This window comes from Serinus canaria, chromosome Z (assembly GCF_022539315.1).
Source record: "Serinus canaria isolate serCan28SL12 chromosome Z, serCan2020, whole genome shotgun sequence".
In the NCBI taxonomy this organism is placed as follows: Eukaryota; Metazoa; Chordata; class Aves; order Passeriformes; family Fringillidae; genus Serinus; species Serinus canaria.
This window is the reverse complement of record NC_066343.1, coordinates 66,282,820-66,297,391: the sequence shown is the minus strand read 5'-3', so window position 1 is coordinate 66,297,391 and position 14,572 is coordinate 66,282,820. Positions and strand designations below refer to the sequence as shown.

The 14,572-nt window shown below is 52.5% G+C and overlaps 1 protein-coding gene across 1 annotated transcript; it reads left to right on the top strand.

The window, feature by feature from the left end:
- The first annotated feature begins 8,116 nt into the window (after positions 1 to 8,116).
- Positions 8,117 to 10,405, top strand: LOC103825233 (avidin-like). Its single transcript, XM_009100517.4, is given in 4 exon segments — positions 8,117 to 8,240; positions 8,336 to 8,543; positions 8,952 to 9,072; positions 10,181 to 10,405. Coding segments are annotated over 4 exon segments (450 nt in total). The 5' UTR covers positions 8,117 to 8,165; the 3' UTR covers positions 10,227 to 10,405.
- Positions 10,406 to 14,572: the final 4,167 nt, after the last annotated feature.

Below are 14,572 nucleotides of genomic sequence, written 5' to 3'. Positions count from 1 at the left end.
CTTTTGTTCTTCTTCCGTGTCTTCTTTGGCACAGGACCACACTGGAAGAGGGGACTCTTGCAATTCTTCCCCTTTATTTTCCTGGAGGAGACTGGAGGGCTCGGGAGGCAGGGAGGGGACAAGTCCCAGTGATGTCTGGCTCTTTTGCAGTTTTGCTGAAGGGAGCAGGATGTGCCTCCTTACCCACTTCTCCACATGTAATGGCACAAAAGACTTGACCCTTGCTTTCTTTTCTGCTGCCTCTAAGGCAAGGTAAGGCCAGGAGCTAGAGAATACCTCTGTGGGCAGCAGCTGAGCCCCAGCGCTGCAGGCCCTCGACTACATTGAGTCCCTTCTCCCCTTCTGCAAGGGCTGGGCACCTTGCTTCCTTCTCCTTTCTCTGCCACTGCAGCATTTGAAGGCTGCAGTCCTGGTGTGGGAGGGAAAGGAAAGAGGGAGCTCCTGTTGTGCCCACAGAAACACAGATCTCCTGGACAGATGGGTACTATATCCCTTGGACAGGGAGATGGACAGCCCAGTCCCATTTCTGTATCAGGACTTGTAACTTGAACGATTCCCTATTTGCAAATATTTGCAGGTCCCTATTTGCAGGGGTGAATGGAGAAAGGGGTGTCATGCTGCTTTTGGTGTTGAACAATGCTGAAATGAGTCTGACTCATCAGTCCCCGAGGCTCCACATCCTGAGTAGTGATGAGAAGGTGTGATAGAACTGGCAAAGAACTAGAGAAAGGAAACCAGCAAGTGATACTGTTGATAATGTATCTAAAGCTGTTGACCCGCCAGAGCTGACATCCTGCTGATAGTCAGTCACATAATACTGTAAAAGCTTGCCCCCAGTTTCTAAGGTCAAGGTCTTCTAAAACCCTCCTTTCCAGAGTGTGTGTTGAGATTCCTCCCTTGCATGGAGATACCCCCTTCTTGAGGCTGAACCAGAGAGATTTGCCCACAATTACTGGTATGGGTGACATCAGGGTCTACGTTGTAATTGGCTTTGCTAGCTTTAATATAATGAATACTCCTTCAAAATATTGCACCATACTATTGAAATTGTTATAGCTTCTAATCTGTATAAATAATTCTTATAAAGATAATTTTGTCTAATTATCATAATAAATTATTTGTTTTTATAGAAATATATCTGATTTGGCATCCTCAATGCTGTGGTACTATGCTATACAAAGTTTCTATTACACCTGTATAATCCTTTAGACAATAATCCATTGACAAAATCTGGGGCTAAATTGGATCCAGCTGTGCCCTAAATTGTCAGTGGAGAGGATTCTAGAATGCAAGAGAGTCCTTTCTGAACCTTGTGATTCAGTGGGAGGGCTTATTTTATAAACATTGTCTGAAGCTCCCATTCTGCCTGTGGCACTGTCCCAGACAGACACCCCCACAGTCCCACGTCCTGCATCCCCTTCATCTCCCCAGGCAGGAGCAGATGCGTGGGGCAGTTCTGTGCCCACAGCCAGGGCTCCTCTGGGTGCCACGAGGGGCTGGGAGTGCCAGCCAGGGGACTCCCCACTCCCAGCATGGGCAGGGGGTGCTGCCACTGCTGTACCTGACTGCACAGTGAAGCCAAAGGTGGGGCAGCTCTTGGCTGCTAGGCTGCTTGCAGGGGTGACAGCAGAACCTGCTTGTTGGTAGCTGCTGTGCTGTACCAGGAGCCCAAGAAGGTCCCAGCTGTATTCAGGGCCAAAAGGGTCATGTAGGAGCCCAGCTCGTTTCTCCACGGGCCGTGCAGGTGACGCTGGGGATTGTGTGGGTGACTCAGTCTGTGCCCAGGCACAGTCCCACACTCAGCCTGGCTGAGCAGGGGATGTGTGTCCCATGGCACGGTCCCACGCTCAGCCTGGCTGAGCAGGGGATGTGTGTCCCATGGCACGGTCCCACGCTCAGCCTGGCTGAGCAGGGGATGTATGTCCCACGGCACAGTCCCACGCTCAGCCTGGCTGAGCAGGGGATGTGTGTCCCATGGCACGGTCCCACGCTCAGCCTGGCTGAGCAGGGGATGTGTGTCCCACGGCACGGTCCCACGCTCAGCCTGGCTGAGCAGGGGATGTGTGTCCCACGGCACGGTCCCACGCTCAGCCTGGCTGAGCAGGGGATGTGTGTCCCACGGCACGGTCCCACGCTCAGCCTGGCTGAGCAGGGGATGTGTGTCCCATGGCACGGTCCCACACTCAGCCTGGCTGAGCAGGGGATGTATGTCCCACGGCACAGTCCCACGCTCAGCCTGGCTGAGCAGGGGATGTGTGTCCCATGGCACAGCCCCTTGCCCTGGCAGCTCGGACCAGTACATGGCATCAGTCAGGAGAGCAACCCTCAGTCTCTGGGCAGGGCAGCAGAGCTGGAGGTACCCTGTGGCAGGGTAGGTGACCCCCAGTAGCCCCAGGGAAACACAGCCAGAGCTGGCAGCCTCCTTGGTCATGGGCACTGCACCATGGCATGGCCCAGCATGGTACAGGATAGTGCACCCAGAACCTGCAGCCCCTCAGGCCAAACCTCTGTGTGCTGGGGTGGCAGAGCATGGCACAGAGAAAACGCACACCACGGGGATGGCACGGCCAGGGCGTGCAGCCTCTCGCTCCCTACCCTGCACCTAGGACAGCTCAGCACAGCTCGGCTTGGCACGGCCCCAGGGCTCTCTCACCTCCCTGGATGCAGCACCATGGGCCACAAGCAGGGCCAGGGTGAGCAGTAGCAGCACCCAGTGTGCCCATGGTGGTGGTGGCCGTGTGTGGTGCCCAGACTCTGCTCCTTTTATATCAGAGGGGGCTTAGCCTCCTTCCAAGGACAGGAGAGCCCCAATCCCTCTGGACAGTGATGGAATCTGGGGGGACACTGAGTGAGACGGCAGGGAGCACAGCAAGGGCAGCAGGTGAGAAGAGCATTAAAGCCACCAGAGGCAGGGTGTGGGAGCTTTGAAGACACCACAGGAAACACGCTGGATCTCTGAGACACCACAGAAAGGGTGGACGAGTTCTGGGGACACCACAAGAAGAGCTATTATCTCTTTCTGGCCATGGCAGGACTTCTTTTGTGCCAAAGTGCATCCTTAATAGTCAATAGCTATCAAGGCTGGCAGATATGAAGTGGCCTGTCCTCTCCTGTCCTCTATGACCATTCTTCAGCAGACCATTATGCTGCCCCAGTGCTGCCATTGCTGTCAAATGCCTTTTTCTGCACCCAGGGGAGAATTTCAGGTCAGAGGAATACCATTATATGGAAAGAACAAGCTCCCATATGTGGCTCCCCTGCACCCACTGGTATCTTCCCATTCCAGAGCCCCCAGCAAATGAAGAGGGACAAACATGTAAAGAAGCTTTCCCGTGGGGTCACTGAGGGAGGCTGGAGTACTGTATTTGTGGAGAACCTAATGACGGGAAGGAATGATGAATCTGACTCCATGTTCTCAGAAGGCTAATTTATTATTTTATGATACTGTATTATATTAAAGAATACTATACTAAACTATACTAAAGAATACAGAAAGGATACTTACAGAATGCTAAAAAGCTAATAATGAAAACGTGACTCTTTCTAGAGCACTGACACACCTTGGCACTTATTGGCCAATTAGTCAAAAGAACTCACACCAGAAACCTAATGAAACAATCACCTGTGGGTAAACAATCTCCAAACACATTCCAAAGGAGCAAAACACAGAGGTACCAAATGAGATAATGATTGTTTTCCTTTTTCTCTGAGGCTTCTCAGCTTCCCAGGAGAAATATCCCGGGCAAAGGGATTTTTCAGAAAATATCAATGCGACATCTCACCCTTTCTGCGTATAATTAAAATGAAAAACCTGCATTTGTAATTCTTCTGCCTGGGCCCATGCAGAAGAGAGAACAAACACATTTTGAGAGGTTTATCCGTTGCAAATCAAAACCTCAATCAAGTGCTGACATAGAATGAGCAAGGAGATTCTTTACCTGTAGGACATCAACTCCTATTTTATCACTAAAACAAGGTTTACGATATAAAAAACTCAAACAACAATGCAATGAATGTTCATTGCTTCAAGTTCAAACAGCTGAGTTTCAGGAGAAGGTCCATTGACTGGAGATGCTGCTCTTTGACATCTTTGAAAGTCCCTTTTGGTCCTGAAACAGGCTTGCAGAATGCTGAAACAAAGAACTACTAAGAAAAAAATCACCAAGTGGGAGCAACCATCTCTCATTTTAGCTTCACTTTTTACACCACAAGTTGCTTCTGCCAAAGCCCTCGCTCAGTTAAAACAGTTTGCCTGTTGGACAGGGAAACAACATTACCTCCAAGGTGCTAGATAAGCTCACAAGTGATGTTGACATTGTGGGACATGCTGGATTACAAAATCGAGTAGCCTTTGATTTTTTTGTTACGAGCACGAGGACATGGCTGTGAAGATTTTGAAGGAATGCGCTGTATGAATCTTTCTGAGCATTCTGAGTCCATTCACAAAAAGCTTTCCCAACAGCAAAATAATATGAAGAAACTCACGTTGAATGTTGTTGTTGAAAGTTCTTTTGACAAATGGCTTAAAGAATTGGGAATCACTGGCTGGTTGAGAACCTTATTGAGAGAAGGAGTTTGCTTTCTTGCTATTGTTTTTGCTGTGCTTGTTATTCTCTGTTGCATTCTTTCTTGTATGAAAAAGAGTTTAGAATCAATTGTTAAACAAGCCTGGGTTGTCCAAAAAGAAAAAGGGGGATGTGTAGACTTCTTGGCAGAACAAGGGCTTGCTGTACTCTTACAAGAATTGGACAACTCTGGCCTGCAGATTATAGAGTTACTTTGAAGACCATATACTGTCCTCAGAACAAGACAGACCATGTACTCTCCTTGAATAGACACAAGAAGGAAGAATAAGCATTGTGCAAAAATGAAGCCGGATGCCAAATACGATATGGGAGCTGCTAATTTAGCACACCTTAGCTAAAAACGCTTAGAGCGTGACAACCAATCAGTAAATAACACGTAAGTGTGAATTCAGCCACTTAACCAATGAGCATTAGACAGTAGTAAAACAGTGTCTAGAGAAGCATAAATATGCCAAAATTGCTTAATAAAGTAGAATGACATAGCCATATTGGCGTGATTGTTGTTACTAGGCTGACTCTCCATGGGATCCTCTTCATTAGATAGTTACCAAACAATGTTGAAAAAATTTCTGGAATGCCCTGGCCACAGCCCTTAATTGAACCACTTGGGCTGAGGCTAATTCATGGCTTTCCAGCACTTTGAGCGGGTGGCTCTTTCCACCTTTTTTTTTTTCTTTTTTTTTTTTTTTTTTTTCCCTCAGCAAGAACAGCAGCAGCAGCAGCAGAGGATTTTTTGGACACGCACCCGCTGGGCAGGGCAGAGTCCCAGGCCCTGGTCGGGGTGGGTGGACCAAGGACCCCAGACCTGGCCCACAGAGCAGCGGTCCGGGCCCGGGCCCAGGCGAACAGGCCAAACAGCCCAGAGCCGGCCCGCTCGGCGGGGTCTTTGCTCTCACAGCCCGTCCCCACCATGCCGCCAGTGCTGTGGCAACAGGAGTGACCAAACGCCTTCTCCTCCCAGAAGCACTGGCGCACGCCGGCAGCTGGGAAGGAGAAGCTTTCCCGGGGATCTTCATCGCGGACCTGAGGGCCGTCTGTCCCCAGAACAAGGGAGCGTTGCCCGCGTTCCGCTGTGCCCCCCTCCCCCACGATTCAAATGCCAGAGTTCCTGCTCTCTGCTCCTCGGCACCACCCCCATTCCCTCCGAGCTTGGGACCAGAGGTAGCACCTCCAGAAACCATCTCCGCCACGGCACTGGTGCTTGCGGGTGGAGTCAGGCATTCCGAATCCCAGTGAAAACCCCATGACCAAGTGAAAATGCTATTCCCCGGAAAAGCAGCGAGTTTCAAAGTGTTCAGCTGGGAGGCGTCTGCAAACAGCAGTCGAACCGTGCCGCCTCCGCTGGGGGAAGCTCCTTCGCTGTCCCAGCCGCTGCCTCAGGGGTAGACCTCGCGGGACAGCCAGATGAGCTCGGAGCGGCTGCTGGGCCGGTCGCAGGCTCCGACGCAGATGCTGATGCGGAGGACGGAGCCCCTGAAAGCGGCTGGGGGGCCAGAGACGTGCGCGGAAGCTCTGCCAAGGTCTCTCTTGCTTCCCGCTGCGGGGCGAGGCCGGCGAGGCTGGCTCACACGCCCAGTGGGGGAAAGGAGAAGGGGGTGGTCGTCTCCTTCTGTGCAAGCTGCAGAGAGGCAGAAAAAAACTTCTCAGCCATGGGCAAAACCGCACCGCGGGGGGGAACCAGCAGCATCTGTCCCTGAACGGGTTTTTTTCCTGCTGGCTCGGGCGGGGGTGGGGGGGGGGGGTTGGTGGCTCCTTGCGTGAGGTGAGGTGCCCCTCCAAGGTGGCTCTCCTCCTCAGAACAGAGAAAGGAGCTGCATACGCTGGAAGAATTCAAGACACTCCCTCATCCCTAAAATAGAGATCCAATGACTGCCAGGCTCTTGGGTCCACGGAGGACCTCATAGCTGTGAAAAAACTACAAGTCTTTGCCTGTCTGAAAAACTCATAGAAACGTCTCTTCACCATATGAATTCTGTCCTGCAGAGCCCACAGTCTCCACATCGAAATAATGTCCTCCTCTGATGGAGAAAATTGAACTTCCATTTCTGAAGGCACCTCTTCCCAACCGTCACCCCACATTTTGCAAAGGACAGTGTTGTCATGAGGGGAAGAGTGTCGCTGGCCGGGGACTATGTACAAATCAGAAACGGGATGGGACTGCTAGGAACACATCTTGAGCTGTTTTATTTTCCAGCATCAGTCTCATTAGATGGGTATGACAATGGGAAGATGCCAACACCTCACATCACAGGCAGCAGACCAAGAACTTAATGCTACAACTTACTTTAAAAGTTTTTTGACCAATCACACAAAGCAAAAGCATATTGACAGTGGTTCTATCCAATCACTATAAGCACACGTACCTTTTGTTAAAACAATGCTTGCTTATTTCAAATACAATACCTGCTTGTAAGCCTTAAAACACAATGCACAGAGTTCCATTATTAAGCTTAGAACTTCCTAATATCTCACTAGATATACTTTTCTGCAGCTTAGGCAGTTATTCTAGACAAGCATTAATACCCAGACCATTGTTCTATTTGTCCTTACGCTTCTCCTTCTTACATAATTTTTCTGCTGACCTATCATATTGCTACTGCTTAGCTCTAATCACAGTTCTGCTGTCTCTGAGGCCTGCCTTTTGCAGCTTTCCCAAAACCTTCTGATTTTAAGGATTCCCACAGAAGAGCTAACAGTATCTTGCAACAGTGTCCGGTGTCAGCAGGCTGCTCAGGAGGCTGTCCTGCGACTCCACAAAGGGTCTCTGAATACCTCCCGAGAGGATTCAACAGATCCTCGCGTGTTCAGCCTTGGCTGTGAACTCCACCCAATTTCAGGGTCTTGGTTCTTCAGCTCCAGGCTGCAGCCAACATCTGGGGTCACCACTTACTGTATTTGTGGCAACCCTTGTGGCAGGAAGGATTGATGAATCTGACTCCATGTTCTCAGAAGGCTAATTTATTATTTTATGATACTATATTATATTAAAGAATACTACACTAAACTCTACTAAAGAATAGAGAAAGAATCCTTACGGAATGCTAAAGAGATAATACTGAAAACTCGTGACTCTGGGAGCCTCGTCACACCTTGGCACTGATTGACCAATTAGTCAAAACAACCGACCCCGGAAACCCAATGTAATGATCACCTGTTGGTGAACAATCCCCAACCACATTCCAAAGGACCAAAACACAGGAGTAGCAAATGAGATAATTATTGGGTTCCTTTTTCTCTGAGGCTTTTCATCTTCCCAGGAGAAAAATCCTTGAAAAAGGGATTTTTCAGAAAATATGAATGTGACACTGGAGGGGTACTGTGGCACCACAATACTGGAGCATCTCACCTGGGCTGTCCACCTGCATTTATCTTGGAACAAAGGCATTCTGGGAATATCAGCTGTCACCAGCCCCTCTGATAGCTGATGAATTTGGGGACACCCAGATGGCACAATGCCCTGGCCAGAGGCACCACCCACAGCCCATCTGGCAGCCATAAAAAGGAGAGGGAGCAGGAGCATCAGCAGAGACCTGCAAGGAGCACATCCCCAGGTTCATCAGCAGTCTGCCGGCTGCAGAGATGGTGCAAGCAACTCCCTTGCTCCTCGTGCTCTTCCTGGCCCTGGGGGCTCATGGCCTCCAGGGTACACAGAAGGTACCATCAGGGGTGGGATGCACAGGGTGGGGTGGGCAGGGGGCTGTGGCTGCAGGCTGTGCTGTGGCACAAGTGCTGACTTCTTTCTTCTCCAGTGTAAGCTGACTGGGCAATGGAAGAACGACCTGGGCTCCAACATGACCATTTAAGAAGTAAAGGAAAATGGGGACTTCTCTGGCAAGTACCTCACAGCTGTGTCAGCCTCTCCATTAAAGATTGAGGAATCACCTCTGCTGGGGTTCCAGCACCTCCCATATCTGAGCCAGCCCACCTTTGGTTTCACCGTCAACTGGACCTTTTCAGGTACTTAGACTTAGCATCCTTGTTGTGTCCCCACGCCTCCCTTCTGCCCTCCCTGCAGTGTCCTTGCTGATTCCCTGCCTTCCCCTGCACTATCCCCACTGCTCTCTCTCTCCTCTCCCTGGAGCTGCCCTATCCTTATCCGTGGAGCTCCTTGGTTGCTGTCAGCTCCCGGTCCCAGGCTGCAGGAGAGGCAGCAGGGGCTGAAGCCTGCACTGACAGTCACACTGGGGTGTCACACTGCCCATGTCCATGTGACACCCCAGCCCTCTGAGCCCTCCTGCTGCTGTCCCCATCCCCGCTGTCCCCAGAGGCCAGGGACAGCAGAGGTCTACTGTCCCCTGTGCTGGTGCAGCCACTGACCTGCCACCTCGGCCACGCTCCCCTCCACCTTCTGTCTTGTCCCCACAGACTCGATCACTGTTTTCACGGGCCAGTGCTTTGTGGATGAGTATGGAAAGGAGGTTTTGAAGACCATGTGGCTGCTGAGGTCACACGCAAAAAACCGCGGCGACGACTGGAAAGCCACCTTGTGAGCCTCCTGTTCCTGCCCTGCACATGTCCCCTGTGCAATCATGAGGGGTTGGGGCTGTCACAAATGAGAGGTTTAGGTCACTTAGGAGTCACTCTCACATGTGTTGGCAAAAGGAGGTTTAATATCTGTTTGCAAAAGCTGGACTTAGCGAAGATTCATTCCAAGGTTCACTTGGTTGCTTTGTGCAAGAAGGGAAAAATGAGTTAGAATCAATCCAGAATGATTTAAATGGGAGATGGAAATGGAAAAGGAGAAGTGAGACCCTTCAAATGAATCACAAAGTTCAGGGATGTACCCACTGCTTTCTAAAGCTACTGATGGATCCAAGCTGGCGCTGATTCTGCTCTCAGTCTCAGACCTGCTCAATGGTTGCTGTCTAAAAGATGCAGCAGCACTTAACCATTGACTATTTTAACATTTATAGGGTGATTTGGGAGGGTTGACCACAATTAAAGCAGAGATTTAATTATAGATCCAGGCTGGCAGCAGTCATAGTGCACTTGCTATGGGGTGTTCACATCCCTTCAGCCATGCACCCGGTGGGAGATGGCACAGCCCTGCAGTGGTCCAGAAGAGCTGAGGGGCCTCACTTAGGAATGCTGTGGTAAATTCATGGGAGGATTGACCTTAGTCATCAGTCAGTCTTCATCCTGGATGTAGTGTGAGATGGTAATTACAGGAATTTTTCACAGTTCCAGTATGATAACATTGTTCCACTTTGGGCTGTGATTCAGGCAAGTAATTCCCCAAAGCTTTTGGAGAATTGGTTTCCTTGATAAGGCAGCAGAAGGACTTGGTGTGCAAAGTGTTTGTGACAAGCTCAAGGGAAGCTTCACCACCTGAGAGGCATTTCCAAAACCAAAGGCCTAAGAAGGAATCCTGAACGGCCCGAGGGTGGGGATGAAGGGTGGTGCTCCCAGCCTGGGGTGCTCAGCACTTGGCAGAGCTGCTGCCAGTGTGAAAGTGAGGGAGGACAGGGTGATGGTGCACATCTTCCCTGGGCATCCTGACAAGGTGCAAATGTTTTGGAAGGATACAGGGCTGGGTGGGCAGTGGGCCACTCCCATGTCCCACCCTTACATTTCCTCTGTCTGTGTCCCCTCAGGGTTGGCTACAACACATTCTGGCACAAGGAAGAGCTCATGAATTGAGGGATGGTAGCATTGGAGCTCCCAAAGAACAGGCAGTGCCAAGTTGTAGCCCATCCTCCTGCTTCAGCACCTACGTTAGCACCTCCTTAAATCTCCTTTAGCACCACCCATAGAAGCTCTTTTAGTGCCTCCTCCATTACCTCCTTCAGCATCTTTATTCTCCCAATAAATTTTTCCTGCAAGCACATACTGTGTCCGCTCTTTCAGAGATCAGTGCCCCTGTTCCCTTGACTCAATAGTGGCCTCTCTTGCCACTATCCCTGAAGGCCATTGTGTGACCCCTGCTGTGACCCTCCATGGCTTGGTCTCCTCTTTGTCAGCCCATCCATCACATGGAGCTCCTTGGGACCCCAGTTGCTACAGCTACCAGGACCACCCTGCTCAGCCAGAAGCCATGGCCTGTGGCACATCTCCCACTGGAGTCTGCAAACAGCTCCATGTCTGCTCTGCAAGGGGCAAGGACAGAGCTGGGAAAACCAGGGGCTCCACCAGGGCAGGCAGAGCCAGCTGGGCACACCCAGCATGGCAAGAAGGCACCCCCAGTGCTGGGCACTGAGCTGCTGGGGCAGCAGCATTCCAGGGCTGCAAGTGCTGGGCACAGCAGAGCGGCTGGAGGAGGATGCTAGCTCCATGGCACACATCTCTGCAGCAGCAGCAGCTGTCCCAAAGGCTCTGTCTCTCCATGAGGTGAAGGCCTGAGCAGGCACCAAGGCAGGGCTCTGGGGACACTCACCAATGTCATACTGCAGGCTGATCTGCAGCTTGGGCCACAGCATGATGAGGGCGAAGGAGGCGTTAGAAATGGACAGTCGTAGGTGTTGTACATCCGGTACTCCTGGCCTGGCAGGACAGGGCAGGTGGTGAGGGAAAGGACACTGCCATGGGGAGGGGAGAAGGGGCAAAGCTGCTCCTCCACAGGGCCCTGGACACGGGCATCTTTCCCAGCCCACGCAGGGGCTCCCGTTCAAAGAGGGTTTCATTCTCTACACAGAGCACCAGGCATGTGGGGAACACTGCATGCCCTATCCTTCAGGGCTGCAAGGGCTTTTCCTGGGAATAGCACTGCTCCTACACACACTGGAGTGTGAAAACATCCCCATGGCAGGTTCAAACACACTATGGCTACAGTAATGGGGAGGGCTTGAGGCTGGAGAATGCCTCACATCCTGTGAGTACCTTCCAAATAAGCAAACCTTCCGTACTCCCGCAGGACAGGGAGCAGGTGGGAGAGCCCCGCCCCTGCCGGCCCCTGTAGGTCCTCAGCACAGCAGTCAGGGGGCACCTCCATCCAGATGGTCCCTCCATCCGTCAGGAAGTAGAGCTCATTGAACAGGGCTGACTTGTACCAGGAAGGCAGCTGGCTGCGGGAAAGGAGGGAAGCTCATCCTCGGAGTCCAGGTGTGGTGGTGCTCCTGTGGCAGCCAAGCCAGGAGGCCACTGGGAAGGTGCTCTCATCTGCCCTACCTGTTCTCCAGGATGGGATTCTGCCACGTTTCAATCTTCCTCTCCCACTCCTCGTAGTGTGTCAGGGCATCACTAAATGTCAAGAACAGCCCCAAAGAGGCATGAAAAACTTTCGAAGAACCACAGCAAGGATATGTGTTGCATTGTAGTTTTATTCCAATAGACAAGCAATATGAAGTTTGGATACAGCCTAAATTTGGGAACAAGCCACAGCATCCTGGGGAGATTTTGAAGAGCCAAGGAGGCTGGAGGAAAGAACTCTGCCCTGGCTTGGGTACCTAGAAGCAGCATGGCCACCCACTTGCCCTGCTCCCACCTGACCACCCAGCCCAGGGTGGATGGAGGCACTCACCAGGGGGTGAATCCCTCCTGCAGGAGGTTCCTGCCACACCTCTCCACCACCACATTCTGTGGGATCAAATGCCGTCACATGGGTCACTCCCTTGCCAGCCCTGACCAAGGGGCATCAGGGGCTGCTTCTTTGGAGGAGAAGATTCACTCTTCCCTCCCCAATACCACCATGCAGGACATGATACTCCACTTCTCATGTGCTGCCCAGCAACTCATCAACTCGCTTGCCCTCAGCTGCTCTCCTGACAACCATTCCCAAAGAGGGTGCCCTCAGGGAAGTCATGTCTGCACTCCTGGAGTCAGGCAAGCGCTGAGGAACGGTGCCAACCCCAAGCCCTTGCCACTCCATCCTTTGCCAGCTGCCTGCAGGACAGCTCCCCACATGCAGCAGGGCATGCACAGTCTCCCCAGTAGGAGCCAACGACAAGCAGGGCCAGCCCTTTACCTTTCCGGGCAGAGATGGCCAGGGTGAAGGGGGTTCACGGGCGGGGCAGTGGTGCAGCAGGACCCCAGCAACCCGCTGGACCATCCTGGTGGAAGGTGAAAGGGCTCGTTCCAGTGCCCGCCGCTCCCGGCCCGCCTTTGCTCCCGGCCGTTCTGCAGGCTATGGCTGAACATGATGGGACACCTCCACCGTCCTCGTCCTCCCGTCTCTCCACCTCCCAGATGAACACTCCCACCGGCAAGCTGGAGTCCTGGCAGAGACGCAGAAAGCTGCCTACAGGGCTTGCTGCTCCGCAGCATCATTTCCCCCGCTGGGAACACCACGCAGGAGGCAGCGGCAGCAAGAGCAACGGGCAATAACAACAGGACTGGAGTTCTCTTGCCAAGCTGCGCAGCAGCAGCAGGAGCAGAGGAATTCGGGAAGAAGGAACAAGACAAAATTCCAAAGAGAAGCGAGTCTGGGCTGGCAACGCCCCACGCCGGGCAGCAGAGGGACGGAAAGCAGCCTTTAGGGCTCAGCCGGGCCGTCTCATCACTCATCTGCTCGGCAGGCTGATACCGGCTCACGTGCTTGCTGCAATGCCGGGGTTAAGAGGAAGGTCAGACGTGTCAGCAGCACAGCTGCCACCCTCGCCTGGGGCTGGCAGGCGGCACGGGCAGCGCTGAGCCATCCCTTGCTTGCAATGCCGAGCTCCCGCACGGCAGCAGGGGCTTCCTCCGCCCACAGGGCTGCTGAGTGCGGCCGTGGGGACACGCTGGGAAAGGTGCGAGCGAGCAGCTCTACCTCGGGAGTGTGGAAATGCTGGGAAAGCGGGCGAGGGCGAGCAGCTCTGCCCTCGGGAGAAGGGGAAATGCTGGGAAAGGCACTAACCAGCAGCTCTGCCATCGGGGAGTGTGGAAATGCGGGGAAAGAGCGCGAGCGGAGGGAGGTCTGCCCTTGGGCAGAGAGGACACGCTGAGAAAGTGGTAGCTAGCCAGCAGCTCTGTCATCGGGAGAGGGGAAACGCTGGAAAAGGTTCTAACCTGCAGCTCTGCCATCGGGGATGCCGTCACCGCCTTACCTTATAGTAAGGGGGGAGGGACGGGCGAGGCCCTGCCGGCAGGCGTGAAGCACCACAGGCTGCCCTGGCAGCTCGTGAGACCAGCACAAGGCACGGGGGTACAGGGCATGGTAAAACGGCGTAGTGGCCGCAGTAGCCCCAGTTGCCAGCTCTGCAGGCTTGCGGGTCTCTCTACAGACAAGACCTGCTGGTAAATGGTCTGTCCCTTGCACCACAGGCACCACTGTTGAACTGGGAGGAGCACATCAGGGGATGAGAGGAGTCCTGTGGCAGATGTCCCAAGGGCGCCAGGCAGCTGCAGTGACTGTCCACTCCCCTCACAGACCCTACCTGATTGGCGATGACCGTTTGGTCGTGGTAAAGGCCAGGTTCAGCTGCCAGCGGCAGAACACACCCCACCAATACTTTATCTTTTAGAACAGTATAAAAAGTGATTGCAATTTACACATGTGATTTGCAGTCTTTAAAAATCTTGTATGAATATGTATGGCAACTAAGACCTGTTCAGTAACTTAAGGCTGTTGCTCTTCAGTTGCCAGAGGAGAATTGTCTCCTCATTGTCTCAAGAGGAGATTGCAGACTCCTCATGTCTGTGCTCAGAGCAGCCACTGGTTGCTGCAACACCTTAAGGGAGAGGGCGGCAGTGCAGAAACCATTGGGGTATTACACCACCATGGGCTGCTGTCAACGCAAAGCTTTCTGGTGGACATGGGCAGGCAAAGGGCCTCAGCTGAGTGAAGGGAGGAGTGGCTTTGTCTGTTGGAGGGTGACAAACAACTTCACTGTGATTGGCGAAATCAGAGGGGAACTTCCAGGTGACTTTGGCCTGCTCATTCCCTCCTGTGTTTAACCCAGTGTGTTCCAGATTGGAAGGCAAGGTGTCTTCTATTACCATCTGTATGGCAGTTTGTCTTTTCTAAGTGGACGTTTCCTTTCTCTCTCTGAGTGATTCCAATCACTGTCCCTGGGAAGGGAGGTCTGCTGATAACAACGCTATGGATGTCACTGCATGGCTGAAAAGACTAC